The 27761-nt window shown below is 38.1% G+C and overlaps 1 protein-coding gene across 1 annotated transcript; it reads left to right on the forward strand.

The window, feature by feature from the left end:
• The first annotated feature begins 7575 nt into the window (after positions 1–7575).
• On the forward strand, positions 7576–27749 carry BOLL (boule homolog, RNA binding protein). Its single transcript, XM_038142585.1, has 11 exons — positions 7576–7593; positions 9657–9800; positions 12730–12821; positions 14949–15003; positions 15446–15512; positions 18056–18201; positions 18727–18798; positions 19470–19517; positions 20582–20707; positions 22168–22242; positions 27369–27749. Exons 1-11 carry the CDS (start codon positions 7576–7578, stop codon positions 27441–27443), a joined length of 918 nt encoding a protein of 305 aa, XP_037998513.1. The 3' UTR covers positions 27444–27749.
• Positions 27750–27761: the final 12 nt, after the last annotated feature.

The raw sequence follows: 27761 nt of genomic DNA on the forward strand, positions 1-27761 counted from the left end.
GTGAAAACTGACAGATTTTCCTGTGTGATTCTAATTCACAAGGCAGGGAAAGCAATGGGGAAAAAGGTTTGATTTCTTCACGTATGCATTCACACTGATAGCAAATCAGAACCAATTTTAGCATTGATGAGACTTAGGCAAAGCTACTGACGAGAAAATGTTTTGCTAGATAATTCTTAAAGAAGTGATTTTTTTAAAGTCTTTGCAGTTATTGTGTCGGCGCTGTTACATCATGAACATTGTATTATAAAACAATAAAAAGAATGATATAATTTATTTATACAAATATGTACTTGTTGCTAAGTTTCACTCACATTTTGGCAAAGCAACCCTAAGTCATATTTTGCCTTTAAAGTTATAATTAAGCTTTTAGGCTGGGTAAAAAATGCAATGTGAAATAAATGCAACTGCAAAATGCAATGTAAAGGAAATGTAGTTAAATCTTCATTTTAAAACTTACTGCATATGTTTTCAATTTTTATATTTTAAATATATTTACACACACAAATTGATTCAATCCCTCCTTTTTTTTTTTTTTTTTTTTGTTAAGTCTTGTTTTGTCTTGTTTCCTACGTCTTTGAAAAAGCTTCACTATACTTACACATCACGTTGTATCTTCTAGGTAGTATAAATGTTGTGTCATCTCTAACTCAACAAAAGAGACTTTTGTGATATGCCTCTCTCTTAATGATGTTTGTATTCCAGATGAAGTCACTGATGAATTCTTTTCAATCTGCTGATACTTTCAGGCAAATCCAATGTTTTTAATAATTAAAATGCTGTTGTTAGAGAAGATTCCTCCAAATCCTTAGCTCTGAGGAATAATCCTTATTGTTTTCCCCAAAGGTATGCCAATTAAGTGTGAGAAATGGTAAAATCAGGACCTCAGATCATATTTGATCCTGTTTCACAGCTTCTGCTTCCTATATAGACACAGACCCAAGCCTGAGTGGAGCCTAGATTAGGTAAAGCCTGGAATGAAAATGGGGCTAAAATCTGAGATAGATTCTGTAAACAGTCATAGCATAGGTAGCAACAATTGAACCAAATTTTGTAGACAGGAAAGAGTAGATTCCTGGTAAGAAAGTGATTCTTCCACCAAATTTGGCACCCGGTATAAGGAAGTGACATTAGAAATTTTTAAGGGAGAATGGTAGAATGTCTTATTTAGTTTTGTAAATAACTAACCGTTTTTTTCCAATCTGATTTTCAAGGGTAAATGTTTGCCAAGAATTAAGTTCACTTACATGAAGATTCACGTCATAAGTCACACCCATCTTCCAATTTTTGGCCAAAGGGATGAAGTTTGAGAAGTTAACAAGTAAGGTCTTTAATGGACAGCCTGAGATGATCCCAGAAGTCATGCTCCAATCTAGATAAAACAGAGTTTATTCATTTGTGCAAACAGTGAAGCTTTCTCAAGTTGCTATGTTTAGTTTTTGTCTAGTTTTTAGGGAGGGAAGAGAAGGCATGTCATATACATTATAGGAGAAATTTCCTTGAGGATTTGAAGGAGTCTTAAAGATGAATTCTTATTCAAGTCTAATGATAATAATAATAATGACTCTTGTTTAAGGTAGGTGTAATTCTACTTAATGAGAACATTTACCAATGACTGTTTTCCACAGAGTTCTTTTTAACTCCTCTGATCATTGCTTTTAGTATTTCTTCAGCTGTGACACATACATAGAAATTTAATTGTAGTTGTTGCTAACTTTCAGGCTATGTGAACTTATTAACTACTGTGAAGAGTATGATCCAATAGATGTATTTAATTTCCTCTATTCTTTGGTAATTACTTAAGAGTAGGTTCAAGAAGCTAGCTCAATGGATATATTCAGTGTTAGAAATGTACATGGCACTCACACACTTACCTGCAATTTTTTGGGATTATTTAGTTTATCATGAACTGCACGATTGCTGGGGAAGCAGCGTTAGTTTTAAATGATACCTATTAGCCAGGAATTAATCCAACTAGAGATAGAAAGTATTCTCGTAATATTCTAGTTCAAAAGCTACCCTTACAATCTCTAATCTTGCTACCTCAGAAGGAAATTGCTACCAACATCAGCAGGAGTCATATAAAGAGTTTTGAGAAAATCTGGTCAATATACCAAGAATGGAATTTAGGCTATACTTCTGTCTGTTAATCACACAACCTTCCTCATTGCCTGACTAGTTTTGGACATAAACAAGTTAATCATGAGCATCCTGGACCATTGAGGTTCCATGCAGTAGCCAAACCCCCAGGAGAAAAGAATTCATTTAAATTCTTTCTGAGGGATCCTGACAAGGATGTGAGGGAAAGTATCAAATAGCCCAATAGCAGTGGGTCTGTGTGGGGAGAGTGTTGGTGATGAGAGCCTGAAATCCATTCCACTGGCACTTCTGGTGCTGGTACAGGTCCAGTCCCAAGGATAGAAGATCTGCACATTGGAGAAGAGAACAATATCTCATGGTTTCAACTTAGTGGTCACTTTGCACTCAGAAACTACTCCATGATGTGAACCAAGTCGGTAAATTAGGATACTCCAGAGATTTGCTTCAAAACTGCCCCTTGATCCAAACAAAAATGCTAAACCAGATGCACCTGAAGCAAGTAAGTGTTAAAAGTACATTGCTGTCCTTAGATCACCTATGCCTGACTGGCCTCACAGGAAAGAGTGGAAAGAGCTATACCCATATTTGCCTCATTTCAAAGAAAGCTGGTTTCCTGTGAAAACAAATCAAGACAGTATTTCCCAGCAATATTTCTGACAGCTTCTACACTGATTTAAAGTGGTAGTATATGCAAACAGAGAACAGATACCCTGTAAAGTCTTCCTTTTTAAAATGGAACTAAAATCATATGCAGGCTGGTCTAGTCCTTGATACCACTTCCAAGCACAGGGTTACATGAATTTGAAAACTGCTAAAACCATTTATGTTTAGTTCTTTTTCATATGTGTAAAGTTGGCCCCTCTCTCTCAATTCATTAGGAAAAGTCACCTCAAAAAAAAAAAAGGCAATCTGATTATGATTATGATCACAATGTAATCCTCAAAATAACTTAAATTCCTCTGGTGTTAATTGAACAGGATTTTAAGAAGATTAAAAACATTTTCCATCAGGATGAAGTGTCTTCAATCTTTTATTGCAAAATCTCATGTTCCTTAATGTCAGGTTAGAAGGACGTGGAAAAAAAGCCTAATGACTAATCTAAGTAAGCTTATTTTCCTGAAATTTGCCTCTGTGGGAGTATAACATGCATAAATTGGAAGAATTGTTAACCACTGTTTATCTGTGTCTTTTTTGAGTGGGGTTCAATCAGCTTTTGGTTAAAATCTATATGCTATCCTAACTCCCACTGTACCTTACATCAGGATTAGCACAACTGAAGCATTCCACAAGGCCAGGAGTGTTTTACTCCCCAATACACAGATTTACAGACTAATCACTAATAAAATGTGTGGGGCAAACTTAGATTCACCTGTGTGCTTTGTGGTTTGAAAGAATCCCCTAATTTTAACCTAATATACTCGGCAAGTTTGATGTTCAAACGTGCCAAGAAATGGTTTTATGAGCAGATATGACGCACAATGAGCCTCAGTGAGCCACACTTGAACATAGCACTTTTCAAAGGTTTGTGATTTGGGGGAGGATAGGAGAAAACTAAGGAAGAATGGAAGAATGATGTCTCTTGTTTTGTAAATCCCAAGGTCCATAGTGTGGGCCAAAACTTACACTGGATTATTTCCTGTGAGTCACTACAAATAAAACAAATTGAATTTGAGTTACCTAGTTGTCCAAACACTTAAACCCCCTTGAACTGAATGGAAAGCAAAAGGTAAAAAACATTTCAGAGCTCAGAGATGCCCTGAGACTGTGTTCCACCAAATGCAGGAAAAAGAGTGAATTGCAAATTAAGCAAAATAAAATAGAAACAAAGCATAAAAATACTGTAATCACTCACACAGATAAGTGATCTCATAAAGTGGATGCTAACTGAAACAATATGGAAAAACCTCTTCAAATTCAGTGTTAAGTAGGAAAAAATTAGCAATCAATTTTAAAAATCAATGCTTCGAGTTCTTGTTTTTCCTATGTATCTACTAATTGTTTTTAAATAAGAGGGACAGAGACAAGAGGAGATGAGCAGGAGTGTTGTTAGGGCAGCCCCAAACAAAGTAGGAGCTGGAGACAAAGGTTAGAGAGAATGGTGGAAACTGGGAGGGAGTGAGAAGTCACAGCTCATAGAGAAGAGAACCCAAGAAAGGGAATGTTGTGGGAAAAGAGCCTGCAATATGGAAATACCATATAAGAGAAATACACCCATTTGAATAAATGGAAAACTTACCAGAAATTAGTAACTTCCTTCTGCATTTTTCACATAGCACTGACCATTACTTTTATTCAGAGGAACTTGTTAGGTGACCACCATCAGTGCTTCTAAGCACTGCTGACTCCCTCAAGAGGCCTTCTCCAAGTCCTTGAATACCTAACAGCTCTTGGGTTTTTCAGTTTGGGTCAGAGTGTAGAGAATCCAGCCACAGGCTCGCAAGAGAAATCAGTGTGTACATCTTCATAAGATATTTTTTTTTTCTTTTAATACAGCTGTGTATGCAACAGACACAGAAGCCAATCTTCTAATAACGTCCTAAGAGACATTTTTATGAACTTCAGAGCAGGAAGTAAGTAATCTTTCATCAGGTACACCTTCTGACAAGGATATATTAATGCATGTATTTCCATTAAAAGATCTTAAAGGGCTGGTGGGAAAACTAGCGTTGTTATCCACAGATAAAAATAATAGTAGCAAAAATGGTAGCATGTCTTTTCAAGGTCAGTGAATCAGTGAAATAGCAATTTGTTGTAAGGCCCCTGTATTACTCATAAAGTATATTTGTCTTTTTCTGCCTGGAGAATTCTTTTCCTCCTCCCAATTAATTTTTTCTCCCTATTTTTCTCTCTTGCTTTTCTTCAGTTTATTTTTCCTCACTTAACCTTTTTCTCTGATGCTAAAAAAGGACAAAAGGCAAAAACCTAGAGGAACCAGCATAGTCAGACTCTTGTCTTTTACTGCCTTTTTACTGTCCAGCACTGCCTTTTAATTTGTGGGAGAGAACAGCAGGAGAGATCATTTCATGCTGTATATATTGCTGACATGTGGAATCAGGAAAAACAGTTGCGCTCCTGACTTCCTTTGAGAGTAGCTCCCTCAGCCAGGAAACAATTCCCTTAATGAAGCAGCCATGCAGTACCAGGGCAGCCAGCAGCCTTTGTTGTGATATTAAATTCTTGTATGCATGGCAGTATTTTTTACCAGCTCTATTCCTAATCTTGCTACATTTATAGGTGTGTTGAATTTTCAGGTTTTAAACATCACAGTAAAAAATAACTCAGTCTTTCTCATTTATTTGCAAAAGTCCCATTTTTGTCACAACTGTCTTATTTTAAAAGTAAGTGTCCCAGATTTGGGTTTCCTAACTAAAGGAGGAGGTATAATGTAGAAGACACAACAATTAAAACTGTAAAATACACTTTCATGTCTCTGAATGTTTGTTTATTCTTTCAGTTGTTTTCACTTTAAATTCCCCAAATCCAAATATGAAGCACATGAAAGGCTTGGGCTATTCTGCCTTTCACATCATTAAAATGTAGAGCTGTTCTCTGGATAAGCTTTGTTGCTGTCTGATAAATATTCATAAAATGAATGCAATTCAGCAGAGTTCTGCAATCTCACAAAATAAGTACTTCTAAAAAATCCTATCAGCTCTGCTAAAATTACCTTTACTTTTATACAATTTTCTCAGCTAAAAAAACCCAAAACCCAATAGTAAGAGTTAAGTATTATATTGTTATATATTACAGGCACAGAATTATTAGAAACTTTTCTAGGATTGTGGGTTATTATTCTGTGTGGTAAGAGTTATGTTGCAGATGGGTGTTGAAGCAACACCAAAAAATTAAGGAGCAGTGTAGAGTCCCACAAGGACCCTAAGTCTGTGCTGAGCCTCAGGGAGTCTTACATGATGTGAAGGGCTGTTTGGTTTAGGTGGGATGGGTATGATTTGCATAAAGCAAAATACAAATATTTGAATTCAACTAAAATATAAGGTAGACATTGTCAAGATATTCTTCCTTGAAGTCTTTATTTTAAAGCACCGAGAAAACATAAACCATGAGAGTAACTAATGATAGTATTGAGTCTTGGAGTGGCTTAGCCTGTGCATGTTTGATCACTTTGAAAACCAGTTTTCCCTCTGGCATGGTTCTCTCAGCACACACTTATCTGCATACCAGCTCCTGTTGTCATCAGATCAAGAATTTTTGTCAGGCTGCACCTTCGTACCTGCATTGATTATGAATTTGGCATTTGAAAGACTCTTTTTTCCAGACCTGTTTAATACAAGAGATATTCTAAGGGCAAAATGCATTTGCAGACAGGATGAAATCATGGAACAGGAGAGCAGGTTGTAGTGCTGTTCAGTAAATGACCACAGAAGTACACTTGACACAAGCATTACTACTGGTGCTTCTCCTCCAGTTCAGTAAGGGTGAAAAAAAGAATGTTTTGAATTGGAGTATTTTGGGGACTGGTCATTAATATGTCATTTTCCAGCTCTCTTGAGCAGACCAGAAATTTTATCTCCAAGGTCATCCCAGACCCACAGCTGTTTTTGAGCTAGCCTGCCCACTCAAGAGTCTTTTGGGAACCTTAGGAAGATTCTTTGAGTTGCAATAGGACTTTTATTTCACATTGATGGCTGTTAAATCGAAACTATGTTTTGACCCCCATCAAGTATGGCCTGGTAAGCCAAACACAGGTAATTGCCTTCCTGGGCATTTTCGTATTTCTTCCACAGAGGCCAGATGAAATGTGTTACCCTGTTTTCCTCCCTGTTTCACACCCTAGTTGGAAGGGTAAACCCATCTGGGATTTGCCTCCTCAGGTGATGGGGAAATTGCTGGAGGGGAGGTTCCTGGGCTGACTCAGAGCTTCAAAGCAGTTCCGAAGGGTGGTACCGGCACCCTCCTCAGAGCTACCGCGGGGAACTAGCCAGGACCACCCGCCCTGGTGCTGCTGCTGCGCGGAGGCTGCCGGTGCCACGGTACCCGCGGGGAGGGGAGCGCAGAGCAGCCGGGCCGCCCGACACCCGCTGGGGCACCGGCACAAGCGGCGGGGCTCCGGGCACCGTAGCGGCCGCGAGCCGCTCGCTCCGGGAGGCGCGGGTGGACCGGCAGCCCCAGGGCCTTGAGGCGGGGAGGTGTCGGGGCAGAAGCACGCCCGGCCGCCTCGGCGCAGCGACCCGTGAAAGTACTCGGGGACTGCGGGGAGAGGGATTCGGGAAAAGGGAGATTTCGCCAGGGAAGGCGGGCTGGGGTGCGTGAGGGAAGGGCGCCGGCGGGGCGCTGGGGCGAGGAGCGGCCGCTCCCTCGCGCTGAGCTCGGTACTCAGCGCCGCCGCCAGGCTGTACCTCCCCCGCCCGTTGCAGGCCCGTCCCCCGCTGCACGCGTCAGCTGGGCGCGAGGCGGAGCTGAGGAGCGCGACGCGTGCCGGGAACGTGCCGGGGGCCGAGGCGGCTGCGAAGACCGATGGATCCCGAGGGCGCGGTGAGGAGCCCGGCGGGGCCGCGGGGCCGGGCGGCCGCCCCGGAGGGCGGGAGGGCGGGCGGGCAGCGGGGCCGTCCCGCTGGGGCGCCCCGGCTCGCGCCCGCCCGCGCGGGGCCGCCATTTTGTCTGTGGCGGCCTCAGGCTGTGGAGAAGCCGCTGGCGGCCTCGGCTGTGCGGGACTCGGTGCCGGGGCAACGGGGTCTGGCTCGGACCTTCCAGCGCACGGACTCTGGAAAGTAGAGGTGTTTAGGGAGATAAGTGCGCTTAATCACCAGGCCTTCGTGGAGTTAGGTTGTCTGACCGTGGCTGTGTTCGGTGTAAAATGAATATTGCTGTTCTGCTAACGAACAGTTGCCAGACGCGCTAAGTAATCTATAAAAATATTGATGAATGTCAAGATCCATATTATTTGGTGGAAATTGGTAAAAAAGGAATTTACAAATCAGTAGAAACAAATATTTAGACAAGTGATGTGCTGATAGCACGTAGTTAGTTTTATTAATACTGTTTTCTTATTGCCACACTGATGATAAAGCAGTGGTTATCGCAATACAAATTTTAACGTGTGACGCTTTAAACTCACTGGGACTTACGGTATTTACTATTATGAGTTCATAAGCCGTGTGTTTAATTCCTCGTTTCTTCTGTTGGGGTATTTGCATTTGTGGCTTATTTTGATGTATCAGCTCTTACAATGTTTACAGAGAAAATGCGATTTGGGCTCTTTGAGGTAAGGAATACATTTTGGCTGTGCTGTCAACTGTTTATTGTTTTAGTTGAATCCAGAATTTTTCATGCTGAATGCAATTGGCAGATGATTGTACAGTTGGAGTTTGGTGTGAGAGATGGAGACTGTAACCTGTTTTGTCCCTCAGGAGTTTTTTGTTGTAAAAACAAATCTTCTTGGGGACTGTAGTGACTATTTGTTCCTTGCCTGCTAGAGGTGGGGTTTGTTCAGGTAAGTACTCTAGAGTGGTATTCCCAGTAGGAGAGATGCATACTGGATTTTCTTGAGCAGATCAGGTTAACAGCCTCAGGTTTTCATCTGCCCCAAGTGTTTTAGTACATTTGGAAAGGACTTGTCTTCTCTAAAACTGAAATTGCATGAGCTAAGCTGGATTTATTGTCTTTAAGATATCCACAATAATAGCATTAACCCATTACTTAGAATTAGTAGGAGTAACTCTTAGGTAGCTAAAGAAGTATTAAATAATTCTGTTGGAGAAGTTAGGGGCAATACTACGTGGCTGCTTTCCAGCTCTCATCTTCACAGTTAGGGTTGACTTTGTAAGGCAGTATTATTTTGTCTTGAAAAGAGTTTACAATTAAATTGTTTCACGCTTCACAAGTGTAAGCATGCTGGAACTTAAAACATCAGGCAGGCTTCACCAAATAATGGTTTCCACAACATCCCATTGTGTTACGCTCTTTTACTGGGACAAGAGCAATCTGGTTGTTCTTCTGCAGAGGGAATTTCTGTTCAGACCACTGTGTGTTGTGTTTGTAGGCCCAGAGAGTCTATTGAAATAAATATTTTAGTATTGAATTAAAATACGAGTCTTCAAGACCTGTTCTGATTGGGTGTGTGGAGCTTGTTGATTTCCTGTGGTAGAATTATGGGTGCTCAGCACTTGGAAAATTAATCAGAGGCTGTTGCAGAGAATAGAGTTGTGTAGATGTGTGTGAGAGCACAGATTGAGTTTGCAATGTCCATTCTATATAGGTTGAAAATAAGGGCTTCTAGTAGAGAGAAGATATGTTATATAATAGAATTCATAACCTGAAATTTATGCAGCAGGGTGCTTTGCAAATTGCAGATTGGTGTCCAGTTTGGAAGAGTGTTTAACATTGGACTTCAAACCGTAGCGTATTCACCAAGTTATTGAATTGATTAAGATTGAGCTTGTGTTTAAACACTGAGCTGCGTTCTCAGTAAAAATACATGGTTAATGTTCAGCATCTGCTGTGCCTTCTGAAAAATTCTCTATGTATTGTCTGTTGGGAGTTGTTTCATTTGCTGATAAATAATGAGTAAGATTTTGAAAATGTTTTCTTTCAATCAGCAGGCCACTGATCAGATGCAAACAGAATCTTTACCTTCATGTCCCAGCACTGTGTCACCGGTGAGGTTAAATAATCTGATCGGTTCTCCAAGGTTTGGAACAGTTACTCCAAATCGTGTCTTTGTTGGAGGAATTGATTTTAAGGTATTCTTCCCTCTTTTTGCTGCTAAATTATAATTTATAACAGTACTAAAAAATCAACAGGGAAAAAAGAGAGACATGGTCATGTGTCTTTGTTTTATTGGTAAGTCCTCTTCCCTTTCATAGCCAAAGCTACAGTAGAGAATAAAGCTTTAAGCCTTGAGTTCCATAACTGTCCTACAAAGTTGACTCTGTACACCCAGCTGCTAGAAGCTTTTGATACACCACTATTTCAGAGTTTTCTTTTTTCAAAGAAAATAGCTTTTGTTATCTGCAGAGCTGACGGCAGAAAATCATGTAGAACGTTTTGTTTATGTATGTCACTTAGTGTAATTTAATAAACTGTCACAATGTTTCCTATGGCCAGTGGAGCGAACAGTGGTTTCTGTTCCTCTAACCCTTCTGGTTCACACTAACGATTACACTGTGTATATTACACTGTGTATATCACCATAGTAATTTTCTTGATGGCAAGAGTTTGTTTTTAAAAGAAGTATGTAAGCTTCTCTGGGTAATTTGCAGTATTGATCTTAATTCCTAGAATGCTCATGTCTTTGTGTATTCCTTAAAATCTTTAAATAGTAGTGAACGTTGGGCCACTCTTACCTTGTTCAGTTGCTTTTAACATTTGTGATAAGCTTAAGGTTTTTTCTCTCTTTCCACTTTAGATAATTAATTAAGCTATTGACTTTTGCAAAACTTAAGCCACTTTTGCTTGGCTTGCTTAGCTGTTGCTTTGTTCCCACCAAGACTATTTCCTCTGCATTAATCCTCCTAGGCTGAGACCTTCTGAGTATTGACTTACTTGAAGAGGAACAAGAGTTGACAATTCACTCAGAATATTTTGCATAACAAGTACAAGAAATTCCAGAATCTTCTATTTTATTTGGCAGAGATAATTCAAATAGAGGTGTTCATATTCTAAGATGTACAGGACCTTCAGTACATTTAAACTTCATTGAGCGGCACCAATTTTTTGCAATTGGTTTTTTGCACCAATAGTAAGCAAATTCCTGGAGCTATAAAAAGACCTCTCTTGCTCTCTTCTGTCTTCACTGCAATTTCAAAGGTTGAAATACTTTTCTGTCTAACATCAACATTTTTTATTAATAATCATACTTATTGTTCATTTTGAAAAGTCTCTTGACTTGGTTCAGTTGCTGATTCTTCAGAATTTGTTATGAAATTGTATTTTCAACAGCAGTTTGAGTATGTTTGTAATCATAAAGAGGATGGATTTTTTTTTGCAGAGGGGTGAGGAAATAAAAGGTATGAAACCTCTATAGCCATTTCAGTTGCTCTTCCATTTGAGATGATTCTTTATATCAAATACAACCTTAAATTTCTGATCTAATCTTCATAGGGTTTATATGTCAGTCTTGAATTGCTTTCTATTGGCAATCTCATGGCAGAAAGTATTGGGATTTTTGGGGTATTTTTTAAGGCAAAGGTCTTATTCAGGTCACCCGGGGTGATGCAAAAGCTGTTGACTTTATTTTTGTGGGAAAGGGAGACAGTTAATGAAAACTTACTTGCTTTCTAACAAGCTCTTTTATGATTTTGACGTTTTGTCTATCACCACGGCAGTGATTCCTGTTTGCAAGAGGAAGCACCTGGTCTCTCAAATTTAGAGAAACAATTCAGCAAGGGAAGTTAGAGTTGGGAACATTTTCATCTTGGTCTGATGAGCTCTTTCTTTAGTGGTGCAGGTTATGTGTCACTGACAAAGGCTAATGCTAAGCTTTTACCTTCCTTAAAGAATCTGACAAGTGCCTTTGTATTATCATAAGCAGGAAAAGGCAAGTCCTGAATGTGTTTCTCGTAAGTTTCTAAATATGTTTGCACAGGTCCTTGCAGATTTCACTGTGCATCTTAGAACAGCATTTCCTTCTTATTCTGCATCAGTGCACTGCTCTGCACATAAACCTTTGTCTTTCCAGAATCATAGTTCCGTGTAGCAAGTCCATTTCTGACTTAGATGAGGCACATAAACCTTTGATGTGCTGGAGAGGATTCCCTAAATTGTATACAAAAAATCAAAGCCATCAACTCAGAAGTAAAACAGTATACTTAGTATGCTTGAAGTTAAGGAGGAGTAAAGATGGATGGTGTGTGCATATAACTATGCTTCTCCCAGTGTTAGGTGTAGCATTAACGAAGGGCTATGTAGAACAAAACTTAAAACTCAAAAGTGATGCTTACTGCATCGTAGGTGACGTATGCTTACATTGTAAAAAATATTCATAGAAGGCAGAGTGTTCACAAGGCTTAGGTGAGTCTTTACATGAGAAAGTTGTCTTATTCCGTGCATACTTGGAAGGGAGCAGTTCCTTCCAAGTTGACTTGGACCACTCTCCATTGAAATAACATTTTCTTACCTACAGTGGGGAGTTCATATAGTGTGCCTGTACGTATTTGCAGACTCTCATGTTAAAGCCACTTCAGAAAGAGGAATCGTGGTATATTCAATGGGTTTGACCGCTAAATCACTGCGGTTTAGGGGGATTTATGTGACCTGTGTATATCTATATGCTCTGTTATGTTGCAGTTGAAAGTATGGCAGTGATTTTTTTTGTACTGTAAACTGCTCTGGCATGTAATAATCAGAAAATAAAATTCACATCTAGTACACCTGCTTCATTGATCTTAGCTGTAAAAGGACAGTTGTTACATAAATCTACTAATGAGAAGTTTTAATGAGAAATTTCTAGAATTACTGTTGAATAATTAATGCAGTAGTTAAGTGGGCCCTGAGGCTCATACTCGCTCATTCTTCTGTCTTCATATGCAGGGTTATAATTAGTTTGTAGCAAACTTCATCCAAAGTACATCCATTAATAGTCTTTAGGTAAACATTGAACTAATTAATTGAGTAACTGCAAACCAACTTTGCCTCTTTTTTTTTTTTTCCCCTCTTGATTTACTCTACTAGACTAATGAAAATGACCTGAAGAAGTTTTTTGCTCAGTATGGCAGCGTGACAGAAGTGAAAATAATAAATGACAGAGCTGGAGTATCAAAGGGGTTGGTATAGTAGAAGTGTATTGTGAAAGTTGAAAATAACAGAAAGCTTACCATAGTAAATTTGATTGATTTTTATAGCTCATAATATTTTATCACTGATGATTCAGTTACTTCATATGTGCAAAAATCTGTTCCTGCCCTTTAATATCTCTATATAAATGTCTCCAATTTGCATAACTAAAATTCTTAGTCATAAGGTGAAGCATGTAGCTAGGACAGAATCAATAGTTTCCATGTTTTCAGGTTTTCTTAGTGACTATTACTTAAGTAGATTATCCTAGCAAGGTTATTTAGTTATTAAATATATTTCTATTACTGAAAGCCTATATGGAAAGGAGCCTAAAGTGGAGGAAGAGCTGAGGTACACCTGATTGTGCTGGAGTGCATGGCAGGGACAGATTTTTGTGTGCAGATTTTTGGAACAGCAGCATAGGGGACAAATCTGATACTAAATCGTGATTGCTAACAATGGAGACTGAGACTGGAAGTCACCAGTAGGAGAAATGACAAAGAACAAATACAGAGAAAGATTGATTGCATAGTAAAATGATTGCTGTAATCCAAAGGATGGTGATGTCAATAAGGTGGGGGAGTGTACTGCCAGAGAGGAGAGGAAAGAAGACTGAAGCAAAAAGGAATGTGCATGAGAGTTCACCTCTGAATTTCTCTCCTGAGGAGTAAGGACAGTTTAATGCTGTCAGAGCTTAGCATGTATCAGCAAGTTATGTGCTGAGCTGCAGCTCTTAGCACAGAGAGTACACTTGCATGACTTCAGAGACTTGGTCCCAGCTCTATCACCAAGCCTCTTGCCCTTTTAGTAAATTCCAAGAAGTATCTGAGAATTGCAGTGTGTGTGTCCATATAACCCATAATAATTATGCAGTTATGATTGCAAACATATGTCTCACAGCAGATATGTTGGAAAATAATTACTTTCCATGCTGTTGGGATTTTTGTTGAACTCCAGGCACAGGCTTTGTTGCTTCTGCTTGACAGATGATATTAAAAACTTGTGAGTTTGTGATTACATCTATTATTGTCCAGACAGCGTATAGAATGAAAAGTCTGTGTAGGTAAGGTCCCAAGCAGGAGAATACTTTGTCTTCTTTGAGCTTGGAAATGTTTCCAGTTTAGAGAAGCCCATACAAGAAAAGCCCACGAATTTGAAAGTACAGCTGGTCAGATTTATTGAACTTCTGTATTAAAATTAGCATACAAATGCTCACAAAGAATGATAACCTTGTATTGCAAAATCTCATCTGCTGGCAGGAGGGGCAGGAGCTTGTGCCTTCTGTAACCTGGCCCTGAGAAATGAACCGTGACCCTAACAAACCATGTGCACAGAAACCCACATTGCACATTTCCAAGATTTCAGAAATATTTGAAATTTGGAAAGTCAGATTTATTGGAGGGGGGAGGAAAGTTTCTTGGGTTTTCTTATGTATGTGTTGTATACATTCAGATATTTTGCGCTGGCAGTGCCACCAAGATTACTCAGGGAATAAATTGAGGGGGTTGGAAAAGCAGGAGTTCTGAGTGGAAATCCTGTTTGCTTTATTGCAGCAGTTACAAGAGGTATGGTAAAAGACAGACTATGTCACAAAGTATAAGAATTGCTTCAGCCTTGATCTCCACAGAACTCTTTTTAATGCTAATCCTGTTAAGAATTACAGGAAAATTCACAGATAATGGCTGCATCACTGCTGTTTCTGAGAACTCAGTTTAAAATAGTGGATTGTGCTTGTGGCAGTGGGGAGCATTCACAGCTGTTGCTGAAGTAGGTGGGAGCTGTCCTATGAATTACAGTATAATATCAATTTTGAAAAAATCCTAAGTGTCTCATCTTTGGTCACCTCAACAAGTAAAAGGCTTAGATCAAAATCTTTGTTTAATAGCAATGAAGGAATTTAAGACATAGGCTAAGTAACAAGAGCACATACTTGCCACATACTTGAATGTAATTAAAAAGGTGCTAAGAATGCAGTTGTTAATTCAATCTTTACTTCTAGGTTGTTTTTTTACCCATTATTTTACCTGGTAATGTCACTTGTACTGTACATCAAGTAACTATGTGCTGTGTTTGTAAATACACACTTTAGAGGCTTAGCTCCTGTCATTTTTGTTTAGGTATGGCTTTGTTACATTTGAAACCCAAGAAGAGGCACAGAAGATTTTACAAGATGTAAGTGGTAGTCCCCATTATGTTTGTCTCTTAAATGAATTAATTTTATACTAGGCCTGAGTACTCTGGTTCTCTGTTTGCCAAGTTGCATTTTAAGATAAGTTTGGTCTGATAGTTAAAATGGTTTAAAGAGATCTAATATAAGATTTTTCTTATATGAAATTCTGATCATCCTTGGATTTTATTTTTTTTAGTTTTGTCCTACTCTTCTATTTGGAATAATGTCTCCAGAACTTCCTTTTATGTCGCAGTCTACTAACTATGTGTTAGTATTAAAAGCAGACCTTGAGGAGTTTCACCAGGTTCCAGACACATATCATAGGATCTGGTTTCAAGATAACTGCTCACATGCTCAGTGTGTCTAACCTACTAAGTTATTTTTCACTTCTCGGATACCTAGATCTGTGTAGAAATTAATAATGTCTTATTCCTTTCATTCTAGGCTAAAAAGCTCAACTATAAGGATAAGAAATTGAATATTGGACCAGCAATAAGAAAACAAGTGCGGAGTCCTAATGCTCGTATGTATTTTTACTTGCATTTGTGTATTGTCAATATGAATGTAAATTTTCAACCAAGCTGTTCCTGGTCTTGCACTGCATTAATGCTGTGTGTGGAATGTGCTCAGAATGGTTTGCAGTGGAAGCAAATGCATGCAAGTGAAAATGTTGAAATAGATTTATGGTGTCTTGATTCTTTTCTCTCTCGATGTGTTGTTTCTTTTACTTTATTGGAGAGAGTTACCTATCTAGGAACAAACTGAATGGAAATTCAAGTTGCCTGGCAGAATCTTAAATCTAAACATTCAGTGTGTCCTCACAGGTTCTACAGGATAAAGCAGGCTCTGCTGGTTAGTGGCATTGTTATTCATTGATTATTTTATGTTATTAAAACCATTAGGATTGATGCATCTTGCTTTCTTTGGTAGAAACCATAAGGAGTGGGTGGTTGCAGTCCCCACTTTCTTCCTGAGCTGTTTGTTCTAAGATATTGAGTGGATACTATAAATCACCAACTTTTAAGATGAGATCTGTCAGTTGTCTTCAGTAAGGGCTGTGTGTCAGAAATGTAAAATGGATCTCTTTTTTAAGTGTAGCAGGCAGTGCAGTGTACTTTGGGACTTTGCTGCAGTATTTGTCCTATGGTACCTTTTGGAGCAGTTAGGAAAAACCCATCCTTTTGCTCATCTTCATTCTGAGGCCAGAATACAGTACACTGTTGATTTAATTCTGAAGCTTTCTTTAGTTTGTCATGCTCTGTTAGAAGTTGTTCACATGTACACTGCTGCTGTTGGTGCAGACACACTTGCTCTAGACAGGAAGTTTGCCTCCTTCCCCCCTTGTGCCTAAGTATGCCCTTTTCCCTTGTGTAAGTGTATGGGTTATTATTTTCCATGGGGAAATTGAATACTTGTTCCAACTGTATCGTTTCTTTGCTCTAGAAATCGCTCAGTATGATCTTGGCTCAGTCATCATCATGAGATTGTCTAACATTTTCTTGCTATGCTTTATTTCACTTCCCATCTTTGACTTGTATTTTCTCAGTTGTGTTGCCTGACTTGTGGGAGTTCCTTGTGGGAAGAGTGAACTTGTGGGAGTTGACTCTTATAATGAAGGTGTAAATTGATAGAAAAGGGGCATATCTCTGTGTTTTAATTGAGACATGAGGCCACAGAGGGGTAAACCAAAAATCTTTAAAAAAACCTTTTCAAAGAAAACTTCTGCATTCTTTTGAGATCTTTATTTGTAGACCTGTTCAACTACCTGTAGTCTCTCATGCCTGGGATAGATCTGTGATGTAAGATCATATTGCCATCCGGACACTTCCTAGGGCCTGTTTTCAGTATGTCTGCTCTCAAGCTCAGTGTATGTGTCACCAGGATGCTTTGCCCTCCTGCAGCTCCTCTTGGATTCATGAAGCCAGAACACCTGGACTTACAATGTCACTGTAGAGCTGTGGGTTCCATTGTATTCCACAGAATTCAAGAGCTGGACAATAAACTGCCGTCCTCTATAGCCCACATATATAGTGCTTGTCTTTCATACTGTAAAGCAAAATTATTTTTAATAAATGATCCTTTGGTCATAGGATCATTTGGGGTGAGAGCTTTGAACATAATTGGGAGAGCTACTTGCTTTGCTTTTCCCCAGCATCAAAATGTATTTTTTTTTCATCAGTGAATTTTCTGCATTTGATGAAGATTTCCTTTTCCTTTGCCAGAGACTTATTCAACACTGGCAGAAAGTTTGTGCAGTTATTTGTGCAATTATTTGGTAGCCAGGGGACAGGATTGTTGGCCGTGGGATTGTGTTGATACCCTCATCTGAGGTACCAGTAAGTGCTGTTCTAGATTGCTTACTGGAGCTAAAACCTTTAGTTTTCTTAAGGTGTGCTTAACATTATCCTAACAAACATCTTAGCCTGTCTATGGATAATCTATCAGCTGTGTTGGATCCAGCTGTCTTCAGGCTTTTCTAGGAATTAGTCAAATTTGTACTAGCCATAAAAGCTCTTGAATCCCTGTGGGACCCTTCTTGGTCATCCACTGAGCATTCTGGTGATCTCTGCAGTGTTCTGTCTGTTTGTAAAATGGTGCTTCATGGTGATTTTTACCTTGCCTTGCAAGGCAAGATGAAAAACTAAAAACTTAGTGATGTTGTTTATATTGTGTTCTTCCTGATTTTTTTCTGTACTATGTTACTATTTTGTGATTTCAGCTTCAGCTACAGAATTAATTTTCCCTTTTTTTTTTTTCCTCTCCAGAAATCTCCCCATATTATGTGTTGTGTTTAATTATTTGTATGGATGTCATCTTCTGCAGCCTTTCCCATCTAGCTCTGGAGACAACCTGTGGCCATCCGCTTTCATGATCATGTTTGAGAGGGAATTGAGATGGCATTAGACAAGCTGCTCTATGTTCTTTCCTTTGAATGTTTTCTTTCTGTGAAGATCAAAAGTGATCTTCTCTTTTTCATGGTGTACGCATCTGAAAAAAGTTACTTACAAGTAAGTTTTAAAATATTTATTCCAGGTTCTGCTGTGACCCCACAAGCTGGTACAATGTATGCAACTACTGCTGTATCACCAGAAGCTGGTACAATGTACTTGACCACTTCGAGTGGATATCCATATGTTTACCATAATGGAGTGGCTTATTTTCATACATCTGAAGTCTCTCCTGTTCAGCAGCCATGGCCAGTAAGGAATTTATTTTGGTATTTATGCTTTTCTATGGACCAGGATAGCTGCAGTGTTTTCAAGTCCCTTATTGCTCCATTTTCTTCAGCTCTGCTTCATGCTAGATGTTTAATTGGCTTCCTTATATTAGACTTTATTTTGTGTTGCTTGGTTGTTTGTTTTTTTTAATAACACTTGAGTTTATTTTGCTTATACAGAGCACTTTTCCTTTGGTGTGACCTATTGAACAGGACAGTACATAATCAGTCTGGGCCTTGCCCCAGGAATAAGTTCTACTATCTCTAAGTAGTAATGGCCTAGTGCTTTCTAGAAAGGTGTGAGTATGCCAGAGATTTTTGTTTGATCTAACATAAGCTGTTAGAGACACTGGATTTGAAGCAGTTTAGGTGTAGGTTAAAAGTTTGTGAATCATTTTTGCAAGGGAGGGGGGTGGTTCAGCATCGTAGTACTCCAGAGCTGTGTGTAATAGGAGTGACAGTTTATGAAATTGCTGCATTAAGATTTGTAACTTCTTTTCTTTTGAAGTCTCGCTCTGTTTCCAGTTCACCTGTGATGGTTGCTCCACCTGTTTATCAGTCTCCTACATACCATTATCAGGTATCTGTTTGAAAACGATTTTCACACCATCGCTAATCCTCCAGCCATGCAGTACTATTTGCACTGTCCCAGGTCTGTTTATTCCTAAGAAATAGTTCGTAATAGTAATGTGGAACATATTTTAACTTCATTGCAGGCTTTTCAGTAGAATACAGTTTATTCTGCTTATGTAACTACATGAAAGTTTGATAAATTACATTTTCTTGTGTGTTGCAGGACAGCTGGCTTATCATCTAAGCCAGACTCCTGCTCAGAGTAGGGCTGGTTAGAACAGGTCTCTTGGGTACTTGTCCAGTGGGGTTTGAAGTAGCTCCAGTGATGAAGATTCCACACAATGTTTCTGGAGAGCCTCTTCCTATACTTGACCCTTCTCATCATCAAAGATATTTCCTTTAAAGCTACATTTTTTAGTGGTCTAGCTTGGGTCCATTGATTCATGTGCTCTGAGCACCTCTGTTGAGAACCTGACTTAAGTGTTTTTGAAGTTTATGAAATGGTCAAGTTGGAGGCTGCGTGGAAATAGATAAAACCACGTTCCTGAATAATCTGGGGCTTAATGAAAATCATGTTTCCTCTTTTTAGCTGAGAATTAATTACAGATTTGAGAATAATAGTATTCTATGTGTATTTGTTCTTCACCACATTACTGACATCATCTTGTTCAATTTTAGGCACCAACACAGTGTCTTTCAAGTCAGTGGCAGTGGTCTGTTCCACAGGTAAATACAGTTCATAGTTGCAGCATTTTACCATTACTTTTCACCTAGTTTAAAGGTACGCTGTGCTTATCTAAGAGTGAGATTTCCCACTATTCACAACTTGGTTGGAATTAGCATTAATTGCTGTATTTTAGCAATGTATTTACAACATTTACTGCTACAATGGAGGACATAAAATAGCATCAGTTGAAACATTACATATAAATCTGATGTAAATAAAACATCTTCCCCTCCCCTTCCATTTAGCAAAATATTTGTATCAAATTACCTAACAAATCCTTTAGAAGCAGGTAAAACCGGCCAAATTTCACCTAATTAAAGAAATAGCTATTAAGTTACCAATTAACCCATAGCTGGGACATTTCATAGGGGTAGAGTTAGCAGGAGCACGTGGGCATACCCTGGGTGATATTAGACCCAGCCCCTTAAAGTAGGAAGACATTAACAATAACTTAGGCATTTTGGGGGGGAGAGTTTATCTGTTTTGTAAAAGAGCAGCTTAATATGGAAATCTTGACACTTGAGGAACTTGAAGAGTTTGAACCTGAAAGGAGGACCAAGTCCCTTAAGCTTGAGCTGTTACAATGCAGCCTCATTACTTTAATAGCAGCCAGCCTTGTCCAGTTATGGTCTGTTCCACTTCAATAGATCAATCCACTGCTTTGAGATCAGGGTGCTGAATTATGGAGACACTTTAATTATTTCAAAACAAAAAACTCACTTTGCTACTGTGACAGGGTTGCAAGGGAAAATGTAACTGTAGTATGTTTCTGTGATTTTGAGATTAAATGTGGTTTTTACAAGTTTTAGGATTTTGCAGTGCTCTCCAAAATGTGAATAAAATCTGAAAACCATGTAAAATTAAAGGACATTTTTTTTCTCGTACTGCCTGACTTTTCTGTCTACTTCCCACTCACTTAGTTTCTTTGGGAAATCAAAGATTAATTTGACACTTTCTTTTAAAGCTTTATCTTTTGTTTTTATGTAGTAAAAACTGTAATATAATCTCTTCTCTTTATCCTTTTAAATTATAAAATTTATTAGAATAATGTGTTTTGTTTCAGTCTCCTACCTCTTCACCTCCACTCCTGTATCTGCAACCATCTGAAGTCTTTTATCAGCCAATAGGAATTAACCAGGAAGGGGGATGTATATCTCCACCTCTCCTAATGGAAGCTGCAGTTCCTGAGGTATTTTTTAAAATGTAAAAAAGTGTGCTGAAAATTGAAGTGCTTATTTGTGATTGAAAAATACAATCTTTTATTTTAAGCACTGGCTGTTAGAGCAGTGAGCCAACTGTTCTGGTACTTATGTTGATGTTAAATAATTTCAGGTGTCCTCAAGTTAGAACTTCTCTTCCTGTTTAGGAGAATGCTTTGATTCTGAAATATTTTAGGGAGTCACAAAGGTATTACAGACAGCAATATAAGGACTTGTCAATTGGTTTTGTTTGCAAGTAATGTTTAAATAAAATGGGAGTTCCTTCTTTGGAGTATTGGGTTAAATATCCCTGAACCACAATAGTTTTCTAAAGTAATTATTGGTGAGTAGAAGCTTGTTTCTAAATATTCTGATGATCTGAATTAATTAAGAGGGCTTTATTGTACTTTAAAAATTTCTTAAGTATTAGAAATGTTACTGATATGGACTCAAAAAACTATAAGCAAAAAATACTTAATCATTCAATTAATCTCTTCATGATTGAATATTCAAAATAATAGTAGATGGCTATAGGAAAAACTGAATTACACACATTTTCTCTTTGGTATTAATTGGTACTTCTCAAATACTCATTCCTCATTAATAGGGAGGCCAAAATAGATGTTAAATTAGGACATCTAATTATTAATACTAGTAATCAAGTATGGTTCTGAAAGTAAATGAGTATTTTATTCCCACAAGAGAAATTCCAAAACTGGTATTTCAGACAGCTGAACTGAAAAATTCTGACATTCTGAAGTAATTTAATTTCCCTACGAAGATACTAAATAATACAAGGCTTGGGTTATGGGGGTTTTTCTTCTTTTCTGAAGGTGCATAAATCTTGGTATATATTTTATAATCATAACATTATTAACAGTACTATTTTACCTTTACTATTTCATGATTTTGATGTAAAGCTGTAGAGAGATCTGAAATCCATGAGCACTAAGAAAATAGTTGAAATTATATAAGGAATATTTGGACATAATGTGCTCTTGGTTTACAGGTAAGCAATTCATTTACGTTAAAGGAAGCCGTGTGTCAAATTTCAAAAGAGTGGTGTAATATTCCAAGGGTAGTCTGTATCACTTGTTTGTAAATATAAGTATGATACTGCTGGGAATTACATTTTCAATGTGCTAATCTACACATTTAAACACTGTTCCTATTAGAGCTGAGTGAAATTTGTAATAGAGAGGCTGCTACTTCTGTCAAGGAAAGTGATTTGTGACACCGATTTAAGATAAACTAAGTTTAGTAAACTTTGCTAATCAGTGGGGAAAACGTAGATTTAAATATTGACACTGTGTTTTTTAAAAACTCAGTTCAGATAAGCATAGCCCACATTTTGAAGTTTTAAGGTTTCTAAATTCCTTTGAAAGGCTTAAAAAACTTAACATTGTGAAACAAGCTTTTGTGCTAATTTTTTGAATTCTTTTTACATCAGCTGTATTCTGATCATGGAGTTCAAACGCTACATCACCAGCCCTACGTCCAGAGTCACATAGCCATGCCTGCAGCTGTGAGTATCAAACCAAGATAGTTACAGCAAGCATGGCAGTATTGCTGTCTTCTTTCTTGAAGCTGTGACAGTAAGACAAGATGGGAATGGTTGAAAAAGTCTTTTATTAATTAATTGGTATATAGGGAAATGGGAAATATTGGAGAGGAACTGAAATATTTCTTCAACTGAAGTTTTGTTACAGAGGGACAAACATGTTACTTATTTTGGAACTATTTGGGGAAACTAAGTCAAAACATGACTAGTTGTTTTAAGACTGAACTACAAAGTAAACTGCAAATAAGAAACATTTTGAGAGAAAATGGTGAACCTTATTTAGCTCTTTGAGATGATGGTTACAAATTCTTGTTACTTTCTCTGGGTCTTGATCTCTCATATTCATTACTTCAGCCTTAGAAAAGCACCTCATGTTACGAAGAGTTGAGATTTTGAAACTTGGAAAATGAAAAACTGTCCCAGTCAGTCACCTCTGGGTGTTTTCTTGTGCAGTTCTGATTTGGAAAGGCCATTTGAATGTTATTCCATGTCACCTGGTGCAAGTTGTTGGATTTTTTTGGCTTCCAGTTCAAGGTGCTCTTCCCTAAATTAATAAGGCTGTTGATGCCATACATGGAATAATGTCAAAACTGATGTGCCTGATGACAGAGATCTAAAGTTGTCAGTAATTATATTTGATATTACAGCACTTACTCTTCTGTGAAAGGTGCTTACTCAGCTGCAAGTGGAAGACTAAACATGAGTGAATGAAAGTCATGTCATAAGCTCTCTTTTCCACATATTTTAAACTTACTTTAGCTTTAGCATTTTTCCGGGCTATTGTGTAACAATATGTACTAGATATCTCCAGCAGAGGGGGCTGTAACCCAAGTGGTGTCTTGGAATAAAGTGCCTTCTATTTCTTGCTCATTCTTTCCTGTTTTCTCAGAAGTCTAACCTAGAATTAAAACTCTGCTCTGGTCAGGTCTCAAGTAGATTCACAGATAGTTAATCCCTTCCAAAGGCTTACTGAATTCTGATAATTTCTTTTCACAGGTTGATGCTGAATAGTCTTTGTGTTTTCAGTTTTATTTAGTTAGTTTGCCTCATATACTAGCAATTAGTAGTTCTAAAATTTAACTTTCCCTTTAAAATTTTCATATTACCTTTTCACATACCCACTTGGAGTTTGAATATGTTTCCCAGGTAGTGAATATGATCAGCTTGTGTTGTGTGTCGGTGTGGCTGAGCTCTCATCAATGATTGAAAAAGGCAAATGTTGTCAGCACACTGCTATGTGTTAGGCAAGTGGCTGTGGTATTGCCACCTGCTCCCCAGCTGCAGAAGGCGACTGCCTGGTGGCTGTAGTCTACTTAAAATACCCCAACAAATATATCTGCTGCTTGGAAACTGCCAAGTAGTGGCAGTAGTAATGCCTGAAGGAATGACTGTACCTTGGAGGTAATCTGCTGATTGCCTCTATTGCACTGTATATTCCCAGTGCAGTTCCTGGGCTTTGTCCTGGGAGCTGTAAGTCAAGTGGTGAGAGTGGGATGCTACAGATGCTATCCAGGTATTTTGGACAGTTGTAGACTTCTTACAGCTTTCAGATGCAGCTCACAGCACATCATTCTCTCTGTTCTGCCATCGGTTCAAAGAGTAGTAACTATTGAGTTACATCAACAAAATCCTATTTTTTAGTACGACGTTTTTAATAGTGCTAAATGAAAATTAGAAAACAACATATTCCAACTTCAAACTATAAATTATTTTGAGATCCAAATTTGGTATTTTAAGATCAAAGTTGTGTTTGCTAATGACGTTGAATATATTGACTTTAAGCTTAATTCTTTTGGCAATTAATAGCATGTTCTGTTGATGAGCGCATGACTTCAGGTATTCATGTCTATACAAATGGATAAGACTAGCATTCGTTCTTGAAGGCTGCCAGTTGACGCTTTTTTTAGGAAGTGAGAAGGTTTCTCATCTCTACTGGAGGTTTCAGATCATCTCCATATTAGAAGATGATATAGGAACGTTTGGATGCTTCCAAAGAGTATATGTTAAATAGTGTCTGGTAGTAAAAGTTACCTGGGCTATAGTAACAGTGGAAACTTTAGTGAGGATTGTAATTTGTGGTCTTTGATTTCAGGCTCAGGACAAATATCTGTGAATTAAGTTTTGGTTTTTTTAAGTGTTTATCTGAAATTCTGAGGCACTGGCCTGGTAAATGTTAGTTGTATATTTTGTCTGTATATGAGGGAGACCCCTGAGGTGCCAAGCACACAATTGCAGTCTACAGAGTGAGCAAAGTCTAAAAGGTTCTGGCACCTGGATTGAGTGGGTGGGTAGGATTTGTTTTATTTCATGCTTTTAGCTTTTTTTTTTTTTTATTATCTACCCTTTTGAGCTGCAGTGTCCCCTTTGGGGGGTAGGCACGGTTCTAGTCTGTTGCAGTTACTGCTTTTCCCATAGTTTGTGTCAAGCAGTATTTTTGGGTGGCATCAACAGTACCAGACGATGAAGTGTCATTTGTGCTATAGTTCATAGATGCTTGCATTCAGATCCTAGTGGTGCGTAATGGCCTTTGCGTTGTGAGTGTTCTGTGAATTTAACTGAACGCAGCCCGCTGTTTTTCTCTGCAGGTGAGAGTAATAGGGGAATATTTGTGTTCAGTGTATATAATCCATGTAAATGTACACGTGTTTGTAAATGTTTGTATAGATACACATGCAGGTAGATTTAGGTAAATTGTGTCTATCATAAGAGTTCTGGTGTAATCATTTGGGGAAAAGCTCAGTTATTTTATACTTGTACTGCTTGTCTGATATTCCACCTGAAGCAACAAAAAAATATTGCTGCATATTTTCTGTATAGGTAAGTGAAATTGAAAGAGGCTAAGCCTTTTGTTTATAGGTATGTTAGTCTAAGAAAAGCGAATCTAAATTTCTAGTTATATGATTGCCAAGAGACTTGTCACTACCTGCAGCTGGGTCTGTTGCCTCTGAAATGGCTATTTTAAACTCCACTTGCTAATTTGATACTAACGTGGAAAGGAACAGGGATTGCTTGGTTTTTCTCACATTGTTTCATTCTGTGTCCTCTTTACAAACTTCTCCTTTTCTGTTTGTTTGCTCTTACTTCAGTTCAGTGGGGTTTTTTTCTTTTGCTTTCTCTTTGTTTGATGACCCTGTGGAGAATTCACTATTAAATCATTTGGGCCACTCTAATCTATCTTTACTGATTAATTTTTTTTTTTTTTTGTGTCCAGTCCTTCCTGTGTGGCTGAGATCCATCATCACCATAACAGCTAGCAGCTGCCAGTTGTGGCATTTGGGGTCAGTTGTTTCATTGCAATGCTTGCTATTTATGAATTAGTGAATAATAGAACATGCTTGGTTCTATCACAGTCTGCAGCATCATTTGCCTCTTTCTGTAGTTTGACACTTGCTAATAATTCTCTTCATAAACCAAACTCTATATAATCAGTGTCATTCATTCCTGGGATGGTAATGTATATGTAAACTCCATCATTTTAGTTAAACTGCCTGAATTTTATATGGGTTTGGATTATTTTCCTTCAGCAAGAATGAAATTTTCTGTACTACCAATGTATGATGCTTTTGTTTCTGAAAACTATTTTATTCCCCTTTGATAACTTCCCTTTTTCTCCCTATTTTGTGCAGTTTCCAGTAGCTTGTTTTGATAGGGCTGTACTCTGGCAGGTGCTCAAGCATGCTTTTACTGTGAAAATGCTGCCTCTTTGTTGCTTACACTTTTTAAAAAGTTGGGATTTTGATGAAGGAGGCCTAGGGAAGAATGTGTTTTGCACATCTTAAAATTAGAGTTATTTTCTTACTTGATAGCTTTTAAACAGCTCACTGATTTGTTGCAGGGCCTTGCTGTATGTTAAGATGTGCCTGTATGATTTACCCCCAGCTGTGGCTTTTAAACAAGTATTGGAAGCCTACCAGTGTAAAACTGAGCATAATTTTCTCAGTAGACAAAGAGAATGTGATTGTGTCCTACCTATACTAATAGGCATTAAACTAAAGAAAAAGAGAAATGCATTGGGGTTGAAATCCTGTGACGTGGATATGAAAACTGAAGAGCATGCAACCTTGGAAATTTTGAAAAGCAGTGTACAACATGATGGAGAGTTGGTAGCTGATGAAAAGAGACCGATATCTTGAGATTATAGTGGTTTGGATATCCTGATAGAGGCGTATGAACTGCAGCTGGTTGTATTAGGAAACCATCAGAGCCAGAAGGGAGAGTAAAAAGTTAAATTTAACAAAACAAAAAAGAAATTAGTAATGAAGAGGCCTGGCATAAGAAATAAGGTTAGAAAAAGAGGACAGTCTGAGTCTGTTGTATGACGTAGTTAAGTAAAGAGTAAAAGAGCTGGACAGTGCACCTTTGGGATATAGAGCAGCTGAGATAGGAGGACTGTAAGAGAATATGATCTTTGGAAGAAGAAACAGAATAGTACAAGTATTCTAAAATCTGTTTGTGCCAGTACCTAAAATGGTAGCTGTATTTTCTGTGTCTTGCCATCCTTTTGTCAGCAGCTGGGGGCATCCACTGACAAATTATGTAAGCACAGTCCATTGCCTCTCAGTTTACAAATAAAACAGCTTTCAGTTTGTTAGCTCAGGTTTTATGTGTCAGCTACTAAAAACTTAATGTCAACATTATTCTAAGTACCCACAGTAGAGCACTGCTCTAATGTACATTACACAGAATGCTGAAGAAAAAAATGAATTGGTTACATAGGTTTTCGCTGAATACTTTGTAAAAATTATTTTTCCCCATCCAATTAGAAAGAGGATGGGGAAATTGCTTTAATACCTTGACATGTTTTAGTAAGACTGTATGATCGATGAACAAAACTGGGTTGTTTTCTTTCAGTAAAAGCATTCTGAACTCATTCTAAGATTCCATGCTTGTAAATAAAGGAGGGTATTTCCTGCCACTGTGGGCTTCATGACCTAGGTGCATAAGAAAAATCTGGTTTTCTTTTTTTTGAACCAAGTCTGTCCAGCTGATGCAATAGTGGACTGTAACTATTCATTGAAGCATTATTAATGTGGTAAATGGGACACACTTTGGAACGGAAGAAACAACACAGCATTTTTCCCTTTCTTTAGGAATTGAGGTCGCATTCTGTGAGAAGAAATGTTCTGCATCATTCGTCTGGGAGCCTGAAACCTCAGTATGCATGAAGTCATCAGTTTCATCCTAGAAAAGATTACAGAATGGAAGATAAACCTTTACACTACCTTCTACAGACGTAAAACACTGGGGTTTTTAGCTATGTATTTTGCTAAAATATTTATCACAGAGAGGGTATGTTCTTCCTAACCTCTGCCATTTTCTTGCAGGTTCCCCAGTTAAAATACCACTACTTTTTGTCAAGTAATAGCTTGAAATTTTGTAGTTTGGTCAGGTAAAACCACATGAAATAATAATTTTATCCCTGCACTTCCTTTCTTAATAGAAACCCTGTAACGGGACAAGAGGATGATTTCTGAAATACAGAC

Source organism: Motacilla alba, chromosome 7, assembly GCF_015832195.1.
Source record: "Motacilla alba alba isolate MOTALB_02 chromosome 7, Motacilla_alba_V1.0_pri, whole genome shotgun sequence".
Taxonomy (NCBI): Eukaryota; Metazoa; Chordata; class Aves; order Passeriformes; family Motacillidae; genus Motacilla; species Motacilla alba.

Coding starts and splice junctions, on each gene's coding strand:
- BOLL (XM_038142585.1), top strand. Junction 18,202..18,726: donor CTGTTCAGCAGCCATGGCCA/GTAAGGAATTTA, acceptor TTTCTTTTGAAG/TCTCGCTCTGTTTCCAGTTC. Junction 18,799..19,469: donor CTCCTACATACCATTATCAG/GTATCTGTTTGA, acceptor GTTCAATTTTAG/GCACCAACACAGTGTCTTTC.